This window comes from Pagrus pagrus (assembly GCF_965226575.1).
Source record: "Pagrus pagrus genome assembly, chromosome: 17".
In the NCBI taxonomy this organism is placed as follows: domain Eukaryota; kingdom Metazoa; phylum Chordata; class Actinopteri; order Spariformes; family Sparidae; genus Pagrus; species Pagrus pagrus.
In genome coordinates, this window is record NC_140201.1 from 6,063,862 (window position 1) to 6,085,383 (window position 21,522).

A 21,522-nucleotide genomic window follows, 5' to 3' on the forward strand; every position below is an offset into this window, starting at 1 on the left:
TCCATGTGAATGCCCTCTAAAGTCGGACACACCATTTATCACGCAAATACTGGAAACAGGTCTCAACGTGTTGTTTAAACGCTCTGAGATAAAATGTAAAATAACTTATTTCTGGCGTCCATGTTGGTCGCACAATCCGACATGACGCACATGAACACACCAAAGTCGGAAGAACGACTTTTGGAAATGGGACCGTCCGAGGAGCACCTGAATGCAGCATCAGACCGGTGACTCCTCCTCCCGAGCAGCGGACCAATGAGCCGAGCCGGGCGGCTCTCCGTTCTCTCTGTACTGGAGAAAGAAAGACACACGACGGTTAGTCGCCATTTTAAGAAGCTCGAGCTGCCGCTACACTCGTAGGAAGCGGTTGTTACGCAGCACAATTATTACGTTTTTAGTCTTTGCTGATATAAGGATCAATGTCTCGATTTAACCATAATCGCGGTGGCTTTGGGATGAATAACTTCCAGCCACGCAGAGGTGGGGTCGGTGGTCCGATGCGGGGTGGACTAATGGGAAATCCAAATTTTAGGAGCCATCCTTTCCAGAATCAGAACCAAAATCGGAGAGGGGGAAATAACTTCAACAGAGGACCCAATCAGGGGCCACATGGGACCCCCCAGAAGCCACAACAGAACCAGTCTCTGCCGATCATCCCTCCGCCGAGTCCCGGCCCGGCTCTCACAATGAAAGGCCCGATGCAGCAGCAGCAGCAGCAGCAACAGCAACAGCAGCAGCAGAAACCGGCACCGCAACAGCAGGATCAGCAGCAACCGAAACAGACACCACCATCGCCCACACCGAAGATTCAGACACCTCCACCTAAACCAAATGTCAGCTCTCCTCAACCTAACCAGGCAAACAAGAACCAGACTCCGAACCAGCAGCTGAAGTCGCCGACGGGAAATACAAACGGCCAGCAGCAGAAGCAGCCTCCTCTCCCCAGCCCGAAGCCAGCGCCCCAGCAGGTCCAGAGAAATAGCCCTCAACAGGTCCAGAGAACCCCTCACCAAGGCCAGAAGTCGGGCCCTCACCAAGGCCAGAAGTCAGGCCCTCAACATGGCCAGAAGACAGGCCCTCAGCAAGGCCAGAGGACAGGACCACCACCGATGAGGCCCAGACAGGAGCGGCAGGAGTTAGAGAAAATGAGCACAGACAGCGCTGCGGGCGATTCAATTGGGAGCCAGCTAAAGGTGTGTGTAATTCTTTGTAATATACATTTTGTTGAGGATGGCGTCGATAGTCTTTGTTGTTAGCTAAGCTAATGCTAGCTTATTCAATGCAACTAACGGTGCGCTTGTTTTGAGACATCGACCAGTCTGTGTGGGTGGAGTTTAACATCATTGTGTCGACTGCTATATGTTGCGTTGCAAGGCGGTGCGTGCTGTGACTGAAATCAAGCGCACTGTATTTTAGTCGGTTTAGCTGTCCGCCATCTTGTGTAAGACACGCACAGTCGCTAAAATGCAAATTTTGTTCAGTTAAAACAAAGAACATGAAGTCTGTAACTGGTTGTGTTTTTTGTCGTTTGTTTTTTCACACCAATTTAAATGTATTTTGTCGACTTGTGTGCGTCACGTTTCCTAGAATTGAAAATATAGGTCAAATTGGCTTTTCACCTACATTTTGTGTGGGGGATGGGTGGTTGATCAGACGTGTATGGACGTGTCGTGAGCACTGAAAAGAACATATTTCGACAATGAAATGACTAAATTTGAATATATGGTTATATTTTCAGTCATGTGTGAATTTTATCTTCCCGCTCTTCAATATCCTTTGCTTGTTTTCTTTCGTTGTCCGAATATAATGGTGTTTGTATCAGCAGAGATTTGAGAGTTTGATTGTACGTTGTTGTCAATCTACAGGAGTTCACACTGTCCATGCTGCTTAAACCCGGTGAGAAGACGTACACACAGCGGTGTCGTCTGTTCATTGGTAATCTGCCCAACGACATCACAGAGGAGGATTTCAAAAGGCTGTTCGCAAAATATGGGGAGCCCAGCGAGGTCTTCATCAACAAAGGCAAAGGCTTTGGTTTCATCAGATTGGTAAGACATCTCATATTCGTAATTAAATACACAAATAACATTTTCTGGTAAAAATGAAAGTTTATTCAAAGTCCAAAAAATTGTGAAGAAAATTAATTTGGATTGCATAGAAGCTCAACGTCAATTTTATGTGTGATTTCTCGCAGGAGTCCCGTGCACTTGCAGAGATAGCGAAAGCAGAGTTGGATGACACACCAATGAAAGGCAGGCCCCTTCGTGTCCGATTTGCCACACACTCTGCGGCCCTATCTATAAGGAATCTATCTCCATTTGTGTCCAATGAGCTCCTGGAAGAAGCTTTCTCTCAGTTTGGAATGGTTGAGAGGGCTATTGTCATTGTAGATGATCGTGGGCGCTCCACAGGCAAGGGCATTGTTGAGTTTGCCTCCAAACCTGCTGCCAGAAAGGCCCTGGATCGGTGCAACGAGGGTGTTTTCCTTCTTACCACGTAAGTACTGTTGAAGTGCATAATGTTTTAACGTCGCGCTCAATGAAACAATATGCCACAAAAATTTGCATAGAGACCTTACTTATTCCTCTTTTCATATGGTCTTTTCAGGTCACCACGCCCTGTTCTTGTTGAGCCTTTGGAGCAGTTTGATGATGAAGATGGTCTTCCAGAGAAACTGGCACAGAAGAACCCCAGATATCAAGCGTAAGCATATCCCTATCAGTCACTTTTATTATGCAGGTCATTTCTTTCAAGTCATTGTTTTGTGTCCAGCAGATGGTGTGATGTGAGTGTGGGGGGTTGCAGTAGTATGGTCTGGGGATTGCAGCTGTTACAAATCAATCATTTGTGTGGAGTGGCAGATGTTTGCCTGTGTAAATCAATGGAAGGGGGAGACATTTGTTCACTCATCATTTTCAAAATATAGTCTGATGTAGTTTTCGTCTTTCATCTGAAAAGACAAGTCTATATAGGTTGTTGCTGTCAATACAGTCATAGAGCTAACACACTGTCTATTGTGTTGCTTGTATCTATAGAGAGCGAGAGGAACCTCCCCGTTTTGCTCGTCCAGGCACTTTTGAATTCGAGTACTCCAAGCGTTGGAAGTCCCTGGATGAAATGGAGAAGCAGCAGAGGCAGCAGGTGGAGAAGAACATGCTTGAGGCCCGCGAGAAGCTGGAGAGCGAAATGGAGGATGCCTACCATGAGCACCAGGCCAACCTGCTCAGACAAGGCAAGTTCAGCGATATTATTGTCAGGTTTGATAAAGAAGCAGAAGCCTGCAGCTGTTTGTATACATTAGAATTCATGTGCCACAACTGAAGATGTTGGTTTTATGTTTGCTATCAGATCTGCTGAGGCGACAGGAGGAACTGAGGCGCATGGAGGAGATGCACAGTCAGGAGATGCAAAAGAGGAAGGAGATGCAGCTGAGGTATTTATATTCTGTAGAATTCTTGTTAGTTATGAGATCAACAATCATTCTCTCTCATGCTCATTATTAAATCCTCAAATAGATCATCAGACATGTTAACATTAATGCTTAAAATGTGTTTCATGTAATTGTTTTCCTCTTTGTAAATAGACAAGAAGAAGAGCGTCGCCGGCGGGAGGAAGAGATGCTTCGCAAGAGGGAGATGGAAGAACAGATGCGCCGCCAGCGTGAGGAGAACTACAGGATGGGCAACTTCATGGATGTGAGTTAATCTTAATGTTAGAATACAGGACTATTACATATATACAATGACATGAATACTTCATCAATATTTGCTTTGTTTAATCTTTTTTGTTATTTTATTGCAGAGGGACAGAGAAATGAGAATGAATCCTAATGGAGGCATGGGCATGGGCGGTAAGTAATTCTTCTTTTTTTAAAATACATTTCATTGAGTCAGTTGTTTAGAAAAATGTCCCGCACCATGTCTATTAGTTACTACCAGTGATCAATGGCTAGATATTTTTATAAGACAATTCAACTGAACAGTACCATAACTACAGCCTCAAACATGACCATACATTTGAATCCTTAACATTTTAATAACTGCGATGAGCCGGCGACCATCCAGGGATATACCCTAGCCTCCGCCCATTAGTATACTGGGATAGGCTCCAGCAACCCGCAAGCCTCCCTGAATGGGGGGATATAGCGGCAACATCTCCCGCGACCCACATAGGATAAAGCGGCAAAAAGATGATGAGAGGAGATGAGACATTTTAATCATGTCATGTTAAATTCATCAAATCAAATGAGTGCATGTGCATCCAGCACATTGCTTACAGTGTCACACAATGTATTTAGATGTAATATATTTGGACTTTGGACTTTTTTTTACCAATGATTTATTCTTTGTACTCGCTCTGCCATTAACAGGCTTCAGTAGGAGTGTGTCTCCTATGTTTATTTTAAGCAAGTATGTATTAAGTGCGGCTGTGTTCTTGACTTGTTGCGATGCTGTTTCTGTTAGATATGCCCTTTGGATCAGCGAATCCCAAGTTCCCAATGGGTGGACTAAACTTTGAGGGTCAACAGGGAATGGGAGCTGCAGGAGGCTTGATGGGCAACGAAATGGTAATGTATCCCACTTTTTGGAAAATCAGTAGTTAATGCAGTTTGTGTTTGGCTTTCCTTTTTGTTGGAGAGACTCTTGGCTGATTTTAAAGCACAAGGGTCAACTGGCCGAACTGGATGGGAAAATATGAATGATATGTGTTCACAGCTGTCTTTGGATGGCTTGTTGGTTGTTGAAGGTAACACGATATGTTGCCTGCCTGATAGGGTTTCTCTCAATGGCAAGCCAAGCCCCCTCAGTTAGCTTCACCTGAGTCTCGCTGCTTTACAGCTACAAAACCGTCAACCTGCACTAAAATCACAAGAAACTGCTCTCTGACAGCTGTAGACAGACTTCAGTGGCTCTTCTCATCTAATCAAATTGTTTGTGTAGTGGACTGCTATTGCAAGCCCTGTCTCGTGAGCTGGACAGGCACTTTTTCTCGACCGTAGGCAGAATGGCATTTACCAGTGTTTTTCCCTTTAATTGTTGACAACGTAATTATTTAGCTTTTTAATTCACTTTTTCATAGTGTTTTAACAGTTTCATGTATTATCTGACATAACAGAAAATGAAGGCTATGTGTATTTTCGGGTGGCAGTGTGAAATCATGTGCAAAGCTTTGTGCTGCAAGCCAATTTGAGTCCTGAGGTAGGTTTGTAGTTCATCTTCTGGACAAGCGACCTTTCCCTTCTCATCAACATGTTTTTGTTTCTGAGCATTTATAATGCTTTTAGTGCAGGCTGACGGTATGAGGCATTAAATGTGAAATGAAAATAAAAAATGTTTCAAAAAATTTATATTACAGCAAGATTAATTGATGGGGGCAGGCAAAGCCTTGTAACCATTTGTGTTTAGGATGGCACTTGGGGACCACTGGACTAAGCTTGAGACCTGTGCTTTTGGCAGAATTGTGGTATCAATGTTGGGTTTGTTTCTGGATTACAGTTGAGAATAAGAACGCTTAAATGTGTGAACATTCTCAGTCCTGAATGAAACACATTTCCAGAAACCCTTTAATGAAACCTTGAAGTTCTATATAAAATGTTTGCAGTTGATTTATAGTGTATGCTCCAAAATACTGAAAGAGCTGGGTTTAGAGATGGCAATTTTCCAATTCACATTGATCTCCGTTTGAATAATCCGTTATCAATTTATCAAATCTCAGCATCAAACCTTAATATGTGATTTCCGTGGATGCGTGATATTTATCACCTGACAAGTGCCAAAGGTAGATTTGTCTAAAGGCAATCCGCCAAACTAGTGGGTAAATGTTTGTATGGAAACAGTCAAGTAATTACAACTATGCAGACAGTTTTTTTACTTTTTTTTGGTGGTCAGTCAAGGGTGTACCACTTCTGTCCTCTGCTGTCGATGTGCTGGAGTTTATCACACACAGCACAGGGACTGCATTGTTCATTCAGGTGCACCTCATAACCTCAAATCTATATTGGAATGGCTGAAGAAGTAGTAAAAAATGGTTGTATTTTTTTCTTCTCTCATTTAGTTGAAGTTCACAAATCGACATCATCACTGCTTTTTTCACTATATCACTTTTAATAAGTAAATGCTAAAATCATAACGGTGTCCCATGAGTTTATCCACAAGCAGATTATAACGACAAATCTCTGAAATCATTTCAATATCAACTATTAATGATAACATCAGACTGGGGGTTCCTTGTACAGTTTATAGCATTATTTCCCTCAGAATCTTACAGATCCAGAGATATAGATAGTACAATTGATATTGTAACTCAAATATCCCTAACCCAATCAATATTAAATCAGGAATCGGAATGAAATCGGGACCTTGTGAATTGGAATCAACTTCAGTTATGGAAATTTGTCTATTTACTGAACGACGCTGTGTATTTTAAAAATGGTGCGCTTTCACAATTGTAGCCTTTGTTCAATGATAACCGTAGCCTGGCCTGATAATTTAGTCCTGCATTCAATTTTTAAAGCACCATTTCCCTTTAAGTGACTTCAGAAAAGGCTTTTAAAAAAGCCAATGGTTCAAGCTTTTTTGCAATGTTGCTGTTGGCAATGCAACAGTTCCACAATCAAAGAAGTTGCATTAACAGTGACTCTTGACACGCTGTTTCTACACATGTAGTTATACTGTCACACCTGATTATAAAGCTTAACTTAGTAGGCTGAGCAGGTTGATGTTGGGTAAATCCAGTTCAAGAGAATTATATCATACATTCTTCCTACATTACAACATGTGTTCTGTCCTTACCATATTGCTCTGTCGAAGGCTTGTGTTGCAAACCGAAGCCTCTGTTTGATGCTCTGTTTTGCGAGATTCAAGATTTTTCACACCATTGTAGTTTAACTAGGACATGTCCTATTTCACATGTAAACTGCATAATGATCAACAATTTTTTTTCCTCTGTTGCAAAAAGTGGTTGTACTAAATGTGTTGTGCAATACTTTTATTGCGATTTTACTGTGCCAAAGTGAAAATATTCTACACTTATATTTCTTGTTCAGTCCCCGTACTTAAGATTCTGGTCACGACCGGGGTACATTAGATGTAGTTATCAATGCAGTGCCATAAGAGGGGCTGCGATAACAGACAGCCGATTAATACACAATTTATTTTCAGTGAAACTTTGGAACTGACAAAATTGTCACTGTACTGCTTTGAATTTCATGCCGTGTCTCAAAATTTCTAAAGAAACGTCAACTCCGGCCACAACAAAAGGAATATGAAATGTTTGAGCTAGGGCTGGGCGGTATGGCTTTAAATTAATATTATGTTTTTAGGCTGTATCGCAATTCACAATATATTGCTCAATATTTTGAAGTGTTCTCAAAAGCACTTCATGAATGCTAGGCTTGAACTACAAAATCAAATATCGCGATAATTTCAACCAAATAGCTCTATCAATATTGCAACCATGTTGTAGGGATGACTATGGGCACTTTCATAAAACATTAACACAACTAGATTTATGAAATATTATCATAGTAATGTGGATATAATGACTAAGTGGGTAAAAACAAGTATTATAACAAGTATAACAAAATGACATCACTTTACTGTAATGCAGCCTTCTAAACTAGGATGTGACAACACTTATGTCATATCATGATATCCAAAATCTAAGTAATAGTCTCAAATCACAATAACGATATATATTGCATATATTGCCCAGCCCTAGTTCGGGCTTTATTTATAACCACTTACAATTAATTATGTATATATTTGATAAAACCTCTATCAAGAGGTTTAGTTATTTTATCTGTTGCAATATTAAATTAATGTGCATAGGTAAATATGGTCAGCACTTACAAATGCTAGATCTAATACCTATTAAGACTATAGACTAGTCTTGGCATGCACTGGAGAGACCATATTAGGTAGGCACTGACTAACAAAAGCATTACCCTCTCTTCCTTTTCCGTATGTAACCTGTGGCACCTGTGGACCTTCATATTGGAACGAACGGTTTCTTCGGATGTGTCTCCTGCTGGTTGTGTTTTAAATCTGCTCACGATATAAAACAAATCACCTCTATTGCCATACCTTTCTATACACTTCCACATGGACATGAACTGTGTGCTTGCGCACCCCATATATTACTCCCCACCTTCCTATCTGCCTCCCTGGTAAATTGATCCCCACAGCGCAATGAGCGCTTCTCCCAGGGTGGTCCCAGGGGAATGGGTCCTGGTAACGCTGGGTTCGGCAGGGTCCGCGAGGAGTTTGACGGTCCTACTAAGAAACCTCGTTTTTAGACGCTGGTCTTTGATGCTCCCAGCAGCACCATTTGTATAGATTCTTCAAAACAAACGTGCATTTCTTGTATTTAAGTTTAAGTTGTTGCTACATTTTAGCCTGACAATTTACTCCTTTTTATGAAAGTCTATTTCCATTTTTATTTTGTATTGTCAGTAGTATTGAAAGATAGATCACCCTTGTGTGGTCTTAGTTCTTTCTGACCATGTATAATTTTCTTTTCTAGATGTATTATGCTCTGTGAGTCGCAGTGAAGTGATAATTGTAACCCTTTTCTCAAATTTCTATGGCTGTGTTTTGTGCCATACATTTGGAGTCAAAGCATGTATTACAATAAAGAGACACTGGTTCTATCAGGACAAACCGTAAACATTCATTCCTAAAATCTGAAACGTACAGTGCATTAAGAAAGCAGCCAAATCCCAACAACTGGTTGTTTGCACTAAATAGATAATGTGGATAAATCAGCCACATTAGGGCTTAAAGGGTCTATGTGTTATCTCTGCCGCAGCCTGACCTTTTGTTAAGCATTGCGTTGAATACAGTGTAAAAGACATCTGGCCCCGTCATTAGCAAGCATTGCTAAAAACGGCCCCAACCAGTCTTAAGTTAAGTAGCTAACGTGTGTCACGAATGGCATTCTTAGGTCATAGTTAAACAAAGACGTAATTAGGTGGGGACATGGTCAGTGCAGAATGGCACGAAACTTTGCATCTACAAAGGCTATAAACGAGTCAACACCCAGCACTTGCATTTTTACAAATCAGAAGACTTATTCCAGAGATTTTTCATTCAGTTGGATTTAGTAACTCAACTGTTATCCTTCAGGAAAGCAGAAATATAACACATAGAACCTTTAAGAAACCCTGTGTAGTAGTATGTTGGGTTGTGGGTAGCCTTACGAACACATTCTATCTTTCACATACTTAGTCTGTCGCTGACACGCAGTCTACGTTGGAGTGCGTGTCTTGTGTTCATGTTTGTAGGCTGGGGTTACTGACTACGTTTACATGCAGTACAGAGTATATATTGAATTAATAATAATGATCACTGCACTTGCCCTTTAACTGCAGCAGTTCTCATCGATGGACAGATGACATAAAACCTGCACTTCCAGTGTTTGGTTTCTTAGAAGCTAGATTAGATGTGTTTTGAAAATGTGCTTAGAATTCATCCAAATATGAAAACATCAACCTGATTACTAGAAGTAGACAACTAGAATTTCTAAAGTTGCGTATTATACTGTGATGACCCAGGTTGTATTTCTAATTTGTGTAACTGGACATCATTAAGCTTTTAGCCTCGGTTGTGCTTGTAGGTCTATTTGACAGCTCCGATGCAAACACCCGTCAGTTGATCGAATTGCTAAGTGAATCTGAAGCAAACTTTTGACACATCGCAGTAAAAGAGAACCCAAAAAATATGCGAATTATACACATTTCCATCAAGTGTTTTGGAGCAAATAAACTAGGCTATGCACAGTGTAGTTTCATCGGAAAATTGTTGTATAGGCTACATACATGATTGTAATAAATGTAGAAGTAGAGGCCGCAAACAAACTAGTTGTTGGTTTGTCGCCGATAAACCTGGAAGAAGACAAGTAAACAAAATCTTTACGGTATAAACTTCGGTAATTGAGTTACTGTCTGCGTTAAACAGGTCATCTTTTTCAAACCTGCATGTAACCGTAGTCATATCCAGAATAGGACTTATTTTTGGGTATAACAGAATGTTTAAAGAGCAAAAAAGGAAGTCTTGACTGTAGTCATCAAAATTTTATCTAAAGTTCATGCTGTAGTTGTACTATTTGTTGGCATAGGTAAACCTGCCTTTGCATGACTGGAAAGTGGCTCAGTTTTGAAGGCATGATGACCACCAGAAATTAAAGCATATATAGTATCAAACTTGGTCTATCTATGGATGAAAACTTGAACCTTTACTTTTCATGAAGCAGCAACTGTCAGTCACCAATTATTTTCTATTCTTGCATTTATTATATTTACGATTGTTGTTGCTGTTGATCACAAATATTTATTTTTTATGGAGCTAAATGGCATCTGAATGAGTCGGTGAGCATGGCCAACGTTGCACATAGAAGATGCATATAAATCCTAAATGTGCGCAACTTATACTCCAATGGCCAACAATTCATTGTGTGGGACCTGTAAGAAGACAAGAAATCCAGAGTTTCAATTCTCTACCCTGGCTTTCAGTTTCAAGATTGATTTGGCTCGTTACTACAGTGGACGTGTCTGCTGCACCTTTTCAACTCTTTGTTACTGACAGGACATGCTGATATTTCACTGTCTCCAGCTTGTGAATTCCCTTTTACATCTAGTTATACCACAGGAGGAAGACGGATTACTGTTATTGGTCTGGTATGAGCTGCTCTATTTATTGTTATGATACACATATATTATATGGCTGGTTTATGCTCCAGCCATCTGGCTGAGGGTTCTTTCAGCATGCCCTGTAGTTGTTTGTAACTACAGAGCATGCTGGGACAACAATAACTACAGTTAGCTACTGTTTGTAATAGACAAGCCATACTGTGTTAAGTTCAGGTGGAGACCACAGTGCTTTTTTTTCTGCATTTCAGGAGATAACATGTTTAAGTTGTAGTTGCATTAATGTCATCATTGGCAACAGTGGAAGAAGTAAGAGCTCAGCATTTTTAAAAGAAAACATTTAAGAACCTTTACCCTCAAACGAAAGGGATAAAAGTATAATGATTGGTATTATTGACCATGACATAATAGAACTACAACATCTGTGTTTTGAATATTGATGGGCTACCTTTTTGCTGACATCTGGAGGATCACAGATTGTAACTAAACTTTATGCCCACTATTTAGATACCTATTAACCTTTTATATAATAACCATATGAAAGGAAAATTCACCAAGGTCTCTTTGCAATTATTTTTTTTCTCTGCTGCCCACTCTGGCCTCTCCCCATTTATCATGCCAGTACCTGTTTTGAGGTGTTATTTTGTCATTTAGCATCAAGTGGACGCTAGCTTGCTTCAGCAAGCTTTTCTCAGTTGTGTGGTAGCAGGAGGTGGGGTATAAACTAAGTGTAAGTATTCTTGCATTATTTACAACTTTTTTTAAGTATAATTGTTTCATTTGACTGTGTTTTTGTTATGGAAATGGAGAATTTGCTGAGAGATGAAGCAGGGCACTTTGTTCATTCGTCTTGGCACTAGCCTCGACTCTCTCTTGACACTGTGGATCATTGAAGGTGAATTTACCTCATATTTTAAGATGAATGAGAACCGTAAGTGACTTTCTGCCTTACCTTTAGAGTCACCTTTAGTGCTCTCTTGTAAACACTAAGTGTCTGTCCAATGGCTGACTTTGGACAACATCGTAACTGGGTGGCTACAATGCATCTTATGGTAGTTATTTTAATTTGCCAAATAGAAGTCTTCCCTCTTCTTTTGGCAACCGGGAACCATGCAAAACACACCTGAAATGGCTGCAAACTGAGCTCTACAGATACTTGGATGAATTTGGTAATATAATTAGATTATCCTGGAGTGTTCATCTGCAATGTCACGTGTGTTTGTGTTATGTACATCTTTTCTTAACAGGTTTGACCAGCTTTAAAGATAATGGACTGTGGAGGAATTTGTGGCTGCGTAGCTTGTACTAAGGAATATTTTAGCTAAGAAACCTAAACACAGGACGTGCAAAAGACCTGAGTAAGATTCACAACAGAACAACAGGATGAAAACGAGGACTACATAGGGAGAGGGGCAATTCCCTGTGGCATACCTGTTGCATTAAGCATTTTCTAAATCTGTAGATGAAGCTACTACATAGGTAAAACAAAAGATTTTTTCAATGACAACAAAGTTATTTGAAAAGTTTAAACTATATGGATTTTGAAAAACCTAAAATAATGGGGGGTGGGGTACTTTTTTATGTGGAAAAAATGGACATCCTTGGACAATGCTTAGGATGAGAGGACAGGAACTCTGTTCAGAATTTGAGTACTTATTTCCTGAAAGTGATTGGCATCAGGAAATTGTAGCAATCTTTGATAATTATACTGCCATAATCTCGTTTATGCAGAAGACCACCAACTGTAGTTATGTAACCCCGTACACTTAAATTGTTGGAATGGATGTTAATGCAAAGAAAATTGGCTCCTCTGTGGTCCACACAACAGATTGGTACTGGTTTGGTTCACATGTGTATACTTGTACACAACAAATAAGTTAAAGTGCGGAATGCAGCCAGTTTAAAAACGTTGTTTGTGGATCAATGTTGGTGTATTTGTTTTTCAGGTCACAGCCTAAATAGGAATGCAACATTAAACCAAATTTGCTCAAAATGTAACTCTCCCAAGTTCAACCTAGAGAATAATGCCAGATTTGATTTGCGTAAGTTTTTTATTGCTTATTTACTTGAAGAGCCTTTTCTTTTATCAGGATTTACAAAGAAAATGTATCAAAACAATGAAGTCCTTTGGATTTAACTTTTGTAGTGCTGTATTGTATATGGACCATCCACTGTCTGACATAGTGGACAGCAATTGACAGATATTTAACTTAATTTTTTTAGTAACTTTCAACCTCTGCAGGAGATTTTGTTGTATAGCGAGTGAAAAAAACAGACGACCAACTATGAATCTTGTAAGGCTTATTTGGGGCTTTGCTTGTAGAAAACGCAAGACGTTATCCTCCACACATCATCGGAACATTCTGCAAAATAGTACTAAAAGTTCTCATTGACTTGGCTTAAGTGTAAATTTTAAAACTTGTACTGTTATGTCTGTGTGTTGGTGTTGTGTACAATTTGTTTTTCTTTAACAGGTTTGACCATCTTTAAAGGTGTTGGACTATGAGAAGGAACTTTCCAAACCAAGAAATTCAAAGTCTGTAGCTTCTGTTGGAGTGGTATAGTTAAGACAAAGCTATCATTCTTGAAGACCAAATGGCACCGATTTCTTAAAGTTATTTGTTATCATGTTATGTAGCGGCGCTATGGTTTGGATTATGGCTTGTAAAGCTGCAAGTACACAAGATTAAACTGACTTTGCCAGGAACACTTAACGCCCCTGTTGCAAAACACTCTGACATGGATTAATTTCATTAAAATGGAAATCAAAACTTCGACATACATTTTAAGAAAAGTTTGCAGACGCAAAGATGGCACCACACGCATTTGACGGATTACACAGTAACTGTATTTGGAGTAGGGTTAGCATGACTTTCTCACTTTTTATTGTTAAAGCAGAAATTTAAATCAAATCTTTCATGCTGATTTTCTTTAAAAGATGTTATTTGTAAGGACTAATGTACAGTCGAGGCCAAGCAAACTTGCACACACCTACACAAATATATTGGCAGCTGCTGATGTGGCCAGATGGAAAATGTAGAGATTTCTCAATCCTAGTTTACAGCCTGGTTAAAAAACAGTTTTGGTCTTTATAGTGAATTTTGTTGTTCATGACAGCTGTACGAGGGGTGAATTTTATACAATTTGTTTAATTTATATGGGGGCTTAAAGTTATGCATAATTAAGGCCGTGGGCAGTTTGACTGACAGATTGTTGTTAGCTGTCTGCAACCAGGCTTCAATCGGCCTTCCCCTAGCTTCACAAACACTACACTTTTTGTCCATTTTTGGATTAGCCAGGAGTCAAGTTGAGTCAGAAAGTGGCAAGATGGTGCCGGCCAGAGCCACCATGCTGAGCTTTATAAATGGCTCTTCAGAAACCTATGGGTGTCTTAGTCTGAGAGTGATTAAAATGTAGACATAAGCTTTTCACACCGAAGATCTTGAAGAGGACTTTCATTTAAAGTTGTACTATGCAGGGTTTTACTGTGGCTGTTTATAATCACCATTTAAAATTGGACCCTCTTCCCCAGCTCAACAAGTGAGACAGAGCAGTGGTGGTCGAGCGAGTTAGATAGTGAATGAAGAGAGGGTGCGATGATGGTGAGAACAAAGATTGTATTCCAAAGCAAAAATACAAATGCGCCTCCACCTCTGCACAACCCTCCAGATTTTGTGTGAATACAGCTGAAGTGCAAGCTTCATCCTGTTCACTGTTTGCTGCACCGATTTTGCTCTGCTCTGTGTCTGTGTGTGTGTAGCTCAGCCCCACCCTCGGTCAATCACACACAGACCTGCAGTTTTTACTATATCTATGATGAAGACAGCAATAACTACGTGTCTTTTAGAGATCAGACATCACACCCTTTGCGCTGTCATTGGATTGGAGCTACACGCCACTGCCGAAAGGTTGGTGCCCAGAAATGTCCTTAACTGCAAAATACTAAGAAATGCATGTAGACTGCAGAGTCACTGTAGATGCCGACACTACCACACTCTTCTAGTGGGTGGCAAGTGAAGATTGAGACGGATTACTTTTGTATACACTTTTAGGAAAATCCTGCATAGTATACCTTTTTTTATTTCCCCCCTGCAAAGCTAGCATCAAGCTCACTTCAAACTACACAGTGACTATATATCAGAGGTTCAGAACAGGGATGTCCCTAATTATCAACACTTTTTGACAGCATCGATGACCTAAAAATTTAAATCAGCTTTGACACCAATTTTTGAGCAACTTGTTCAAAGTAACTACAGAATTTTGGAACATGGACATGAACCTGTGTCAACACATTTTGACTTGTTATTTGAGTAAAAAATTGAAACCAAAGATTTGACACATGCAGTTTAAAGAGAAGTTCTGACTCAAGATTTGTTTAAAAGCCTTGCGGCTTTCAACCCTTAATCTGCCCCCCCATCCACCCATATTTGTTCTCTTCATGTGAAAATCTCTAATCCTAAAAGCTGATGGCAGAACCTGCACTAGTTGACGTGACCAACTTCATACACCAACCTACCCGAGGCAGGAAGTTCCATGCACCTTTCGGTTGAAGAGAGGATCGTGTGTGTGCCTGTTGCCTGTGTGGTTGTGTGTATGCTTCATGTCTTTGGATAAATGAGGTGTGTTAGCTGCAGTCAGCCAGCTTGTCAAAGACAGGCTGCCCCAGTCCACAGTAAAGGCTCTTCTCTGCAGTTGGGTTACATTGACGATGAGTAGTTCTGCAGAAGTCAGTGGACAGTAAAGCCTGGACTTGTTTGCACTGCAGCCAGAGGTATGCTTACACAGATCAGCTGAACAAGTAAGGTAAGTGTTCCATCCATGTTTATAATACAAGATGCACAGTTGTCCCATAACTTGACTCTTCTCTCTGTCGTCTCTTCCACCATGTCACTGCTCACAGTGACGTTTACAGGGCTTCTGGCATCACACTTACAAAGAATGGCATCACAGTGCAGATCTCTTTTCTTCAACCTTTTTATGTGTGGATGTGGCAAAGCATTATAGTCCGTGCAGTGTGTGTGTGTGTGGTTGTAGTACTTTGGCTTCTCTGTATGCATGAAAGGGTCTGGATTGCTGAGACAGTAGTTCAACACTACGGTTTCTAACCACAGATGTGTGGAACAAAGTGCTGAAATTTGACACTCATATTTTTTGGAACACTTCAAGTCAAGAGAGGGGTATATTTTTATTTTCTGGCATTAAAGCAAAATGAAAATTAAAGCATTAGAAAGCTTAAGTATTGTTTAACTGTACACAATTTTTCTGAATTCGTCAGTGAAAACGGAGCCCATCTCATGGGATGCCATTTTCCATTGTATTGCAGTAAGAAAGCTTTTTGAGTGTGTGGCGGCTTTTTTACGTATTTAACAGTTCAGGTTTGGTTCCTTTTTTTATTTATTAGTTTTTCTAACTGCACTGCCCTTTCAGACACGGTAGTACAAGTGTGCATGCAGTGCTGCCATTTTTAAGGTTCAGTAGTTTAGTGAGGATCACTGAACCATGACAATTATTAAAATCATTCAAACTATTTAAATGTAATTGTAGCGCTTCTGTTTATTGTTGAGTTGTGTCACGATCTTGGTAACTGATAGAACTGCTCCACCTGTCATCACTACTCCTGACTCCATCTGTCTGACTGTGAAATGTCTCTAAAACTATAAACTAAAATGTTTGTGGTACTGGGTTGGGACATCTTTGCAGTTTTGAAGTGAGCATGTCACATACTGCTGGGGTTGCGCTGGGTGGGTTTGTATAAAATGAAATTTCTATGTCAGACATCCTGTTCTTAATCCAACACTCAATGCAGGTTTCCTTACTTTTTTGCTCCGACCTTTGTGTGTTTGTGTCAATGGGGTTTGGTGATTTTTTTTTTTTTTTCTGACTCTTGAAAAATGCAAATGTGCATTCGGACAACTTGTGACTAATATCTGAGTTCATGTTTAGCAGTTTTGCTCCTCTTTCAGTACATCCTGTGTATTAGGTAAAGATCTCTGAACTTTAGAAATACTACATTTTTCAGGGGAGAAAACAAACGATGTTCTGAAAACGGCATGAAGAAATTTAAAATGGTGCGCATTCGCCCCACGCAGCCAGATTATTTTTTTTCCTACAAGCGAGCAACGGCAAGCACAGATGGTGTGTGTCTTTGTTTGGGTTCAGTTCAGTCTCTAACTAAACACAGTACTCACCAGAGACTCTGGTTATTTCCATCCGTTGAATTCTCTTTTCCTGCTCTTCTCTCTACACTTGCGTAGTAAGTAAAGTAAAATTATACCAAGAGTCAGCAGTCAACAACTTGGAGTAAATTACACCTGATAGTGGAGGCCGGCACATCCGGCTCACTGCTGCTGACGGGTTAAGAAGTGAGAGTGAAGATAAATCCACTTTTAATCGCAAAACATTTAAACTCTGGTAGATGGCTCTGGACTTTGTATGTAATCCGGCCCTGTAGAACCTCACTTTTTGTTTTATGTGAACTGCGGGGAGATATTTTAAAAGACAACGTGGCTGGACAGATTTAAATGTTATTTTTGATATAAAAAAAAACTATCTACAGAATAACCATGACCTAGGTCCAAACACACTGACATGATGTACTGCTGTCACATCTTTGACACCAATTGAAATTAAACTTCTCGTTTTAGGTTTTCTTCAGTCTCGAAGCAAACCAGTGATGGTTATCTCCACATAAGTGTATAGATTGAAAACAGAAACTACTAATAGTTTATCAGGCATACCTTTTTAATGATGTTAATTTGGTTCATGTACTGTAAATCACAGACTACATGGCAACTTTATGCCACACTTACTTACATCCCCCAAAGCATAATGGCAACTGCAGTTCCAAAACTATTGGATTTTCTGTTATATAAAGCACCACAGTGTGAGACAGATGACAAACCAGGAAAACAAAATGGAGGAACCACAATAAAAATGCTCTGCTCTAATTTTTGCCCCAACTATTGCTTCAAAAAAGTTGACTGAAAACCATGCAGTAAACTCACAAATATCACTTAATTACTAAACATTCCCAGTTTAAATAAATGGCTTCTTCACTTACAATCTTTGAAAACCCCTGATCTAAAGGATAGTGTTTGTTTTGAGGAGGAAGTGTTTTGAGTTATACATACAATCAAAGTTTTCAGTTGCTGGTTATTTCACATCCAGCAGTCAGTTGTTTGTGTGGAGAAACATTGAGAGACGTAGTTTTTCTCTAGTGCTGATCTCTTGCTTTTCTTTCCTCTCAGTTCCTCTTACCATTCATATTTTGTCAATCTTCCTGTTAAACTTGCCCTGTCATGCCAGTGACCAGTATTGTGGAAAACTACCCGACTGCGGCATCTTCCTTTTTTGTTTCTTGTACAGAGCAGTTGTCTTGTAGCTGTGAAGGACCGTGGTGCTACCTGGAGTTTATGGCTCTCAACCTCGATCAAGAGGAAACTCCACTGTGTTCAGCCAATGCCGTGAATCAAGCCCTGGAGGCTGTCGAGATGTGTTTGTCTGCACTGTGATCCATTTTCCAACCAAACCTTAACTCCTGATTCAACAAATCCTTTCCATGTCCTGTCCTGAGTGTGATGCCAGAAAAACCCTTCAGGCCTCTTATGGCCTCTTCGAAAAAGGGCTCTGCCCAAAGTCCGCAAGACTGACACCGAAAACGACCTTGTTTACTTTTGTATAAGGTCATGGTGCGCAGCTCCCAGCTCTGTTTGGGGTTTTTTCATTAACACCCCTGATGGGTCAGTACGAAGGTCAGCTTCACATGGCTCTAACAGAAAGACCTTCCCAGAGGATCCCAACAGATTTGAATGCTGTTGTCATGAATTTTTCTCGTCCTTTCTGCAGTTTGTAAAAACGAGTCTACTTCAGGGTGCTCAGATGCTTTTTTTTTCTTAAACTCTACCTGTATTTTAACTTTCACACAATTCATACAACATATTTCTCACATTGACAATCACATTTAGTCCTTTACTTGTGATGCATGTTCACATTATAACACCATTGCTCCACAGTCGCTTCCAACACAAACATGATCACATAAAACACACACAGCTGTCTTTTTATTCTTTTTAAGGGTGGCAACCTCAAAATAGTAATGGTTTTATAACGCAAACAAAGAAGTGATAGTTGGAACCTGCTGACCAGTTCACAACCAGGTTCTCATTGTTTTTCTCTCGCCACAGGAGCCTCGACCAATCGAAGGAGGCTGAGGGTCCACAACACCAAACCATGGTGAGTCACCGCAGTCAGTAAAATGTAACAGGGTAATATTGTAGATATTATTTATATATATATATATATATATATATTTTCAGTTTTTTATTTATTTAAAAAAAAAAAACGATTCAAGGAAAGATTCATCTGGGGATATATATATATATATAAGTATGCCATTAAAAGCGTCAAGTGTGTGTGTGCGTGCTACTTTATACCTTTTTGAATATTAATCAGTTGGATTATATGACTCTGGTGTAGCACCACGAATTAAAACACACTGGGGCGACACCCTTTCAAAGATTAACCCTATAATACAAAAGTTTATACAACATTTTTCTCATATGTTGAGTTTTAGTTCTCCCCAAGACCTGTTAACAGGCTGGAGTTCCCCCCTTTAATAGCCCCTAACAACCCACAATATATAAACACACGTGCTTTCACTTTTTGCGCATGATTGACATGAAAATAGTGACATTATTGTAATTTTCAGCATAGCTGTCCAAATAATTTAAAACATGAGGATGTTACTTGATGTCTTTTTTTGACTTCTTCCTGTTTTGTAGATAAAATGAAGACTGATGTCTGATTAAAAGCCAGAGCTGCAGGAGACCCAGCGACTGCACCGTGGTGATACCAGGATGACTTCCAGGTTAGTTCCCCTGCAATTTATCATCTAGACATGATGTGACTTAGGAAAACTATTACTAGACGTAATGTATGTTGTATTTAAGACTACACTGGTAGTCTGACTGTGGAAATCGCATCACAATTAACTCTAAAAGCAGTTTTCTGTGCTTCTCCCGTGCAGAGCTGCAGGCGGTGAAGCAGATGCAGCACCAGGAGGCGTCCAGCAGAGGACAAGCAGCCAGAGTCCAGAGGAGATTTGTTTTTGCTTTGAAAATTTTAATAATAAATGATGTAAACCTGAGTTCTGTTGTTTTGTATTTCTTACACCCGTTTATTTATTTAAAGTTGTTCAACTTTAAACTGTCTCAGTGCAACTATACTACAGGGTTTTTTGTGTGGTTGATGTATTCAGTCAAATTTCAGCCGAACATAGTTAATCAGAAACACGATGAAGGTTTAACTTGCCAAATGCTCCAGCTGAGCCCTGACCGCCTCCACCTGCCTGCCTACTGTCTTGCATCAGTGCCTCTGAAGCTCCCTGAGGCTCGGTCCGGTCACAATTAAGGGTAAAGGTGCAGTGTTTCCGCTGCTGGATCACACTTGCATCCTGAGGGTTGGCTGTGAACCCTGGAGGAGGTCCAGAGCGGAGGGAGGGAGCAAGATGATACGAAGGAGCCCTGAAGGCACGAGACGCCTGAGGGAGGGCGAATGTGGGTCATTTTGGTGTTGTCTGACCTGAGCTGAACTGAACACCCTGACTCTGGACACAGGCTGTTGGCAGCCAAATACACACAGTCGAACAATTAATTACAAGCCTGAGTGAAGGAGCCAAATTGATGCAGATGTTTCCATGAAGGGTCATTTGATGGTTTGTGGATGAAAATGACGTGACTCAAACATTATGACCTTCGTTGGTGAAGGAAATATTCAGATCCTTTATCTGAGATACTGAAATTCTCTGGAAAATACTGAAGTCTATAATTTAAAGTCCTTTAACGTTGAGTATCGTCAGGAAAGGAAAGCAGTCAGGACAGTTTCCAGCTGTGTTTGTAGTGATCAATAAGGGGGTTTAAACGTAATGTTTTCTGAACCCTAACAAACTATTTTATTGTGCCCTAACCAGACTAAGTACAGCACTGTCACAACAAAATAAACAATTTAATCTAAAGAAATAAAAGTTGCCACATAAGGAAACAAAGTTCCAACATTTCTGTGGTTTGTAGGAAAATTAATTCTGGAGAACAATGGAGAAGGTTTCAAAGAAAAAGGAGAAAACACTGTAGATGTAGATGTGTGAAAATAAGTATGAAACTAAACCTAAACTGAAGTTTCCTAGTACTGAAGTGGATTGCTGCCACACCACAAAATGAAAAATGGATCAGTTTTACGTTATAACATGAAAATTTTGGTGGTATAACAAGATATTTTCACTTCATTATTAAAACAGACATATTGTTATAATGTGAGAAGTTTGTAGGCCATATGTGGTAATAATGTAAAAATGTGTTGTTATAACATGATAGTGACCCAGTGCTGCCACAATCCAACATTTTAAAGTCCATGACCGTTCACCATCGAGTGACGGCGCTTTCTACTTGAAGTTCACTGTGTCACTTACACAACCCTCACTCCGCCCCGTCCGTTCACCACCTGCTGCCTCCGTCTGTAAACCGACCTGGCGAAGAGGGAAAGGGAGAGAGGAGGTAAAGTAGGTGGTGTCCACCTGACCAGCTGCAGCCATGCATCATTCATGGACATGCATCATTGATGGCGTCCGCTGCCCACAGGTGGAGCGCTACAGTCCCCTCTCTATTCACCCCCCACGGCCTGTAGCAGGAGACACATATACATCCAGGTCTCTGCAGGCAACTTCAGCTTCATGTCTGTTCTTCATGTGACTGTTTTTTAGGCCACACATCTAGTTTAGGCAGCAGGTGAGTTCTCCTCCAGGTGTGACTCAAACTCAGACACCCATGAGTGGCACCGCTGGAGCTGCACCCCCGACAGCCGTGCTGGGCTTGGGTTTGGACCTG

The 21,522-nt window shown here is 40.4% G+C and overlaps 1 protein-coding gene across 2 annotated transcripts; it reads left to right on the plus strand.

Annotated features, from left to right (window-relative positions):
- The first annotated feature begins 292 nt into the window (after positions 1 to 292).
- sfpq (splicing factor proline/glutamine-rich) lies at positions 293 to 19,790 on the plus strand. Of its 2 annotated transcripts, none has more exons than XM_084379345.1 (12): positions 293 to 1,193; positions 1,866 to 2,048; positions 2,195 to 2,496; positions 2,608 to 2,703; positions 3,036 to 3,232; positions 3,349 to 3,433; positions 3,584 to 3,695; positions 3,802 to 3,850; positions 4,464 to 4,567; positions 8,186 to 18,877; positions 19,426 to 19,511; positions 19,671 to 19,790. In XM_084379345.1, exons 1-10 carry the CDS (start codon positions 420 to 422, stop codon positions 8,294 to 8,296), a joined length of 2,013 nt encoding a protein of 670 aa, XP_084235471.1. In that variant the 5' UTR covers positions 293 to 419; the 3' UTR covers positions 8,297 to 18,877; positions 19,426 to 19,511; positions 19,671 to 19,790. The 2 variants fall into 2 exon arrangements, with proteins under 2 accessions (XP_084235471.1, XP_084235472.1); XM_084379346.1 differs by having other exon boundaries at positions 18,829 to 18,877.
- Positions 19,791 to 21,522: the final 1,732 nt, after the last annotated feature.

Coding starts and splice junctions, on each gene's coding strand:
- sfpq (XM_084379345.1), top strand. CDS start 420: ATGTCTCGATTTAACCATAATCGCGGTGGCTTTGGGATGAATAACTTC. Junction 3,233..3,348: donor GGCCAACCTGCTCAGACAAG/GCAAGTTCAGCG, acceptor GTTTGCTATCAG/ATCTGCTGAGGCGACAGGAG. Junction 3,696..3,801: donor GGATGGGCAACTTCATGGAT/GTGAGTTAATCT, acceptor ATTTTATTGCAG/AGGGACAGAGAAATGAGAAT.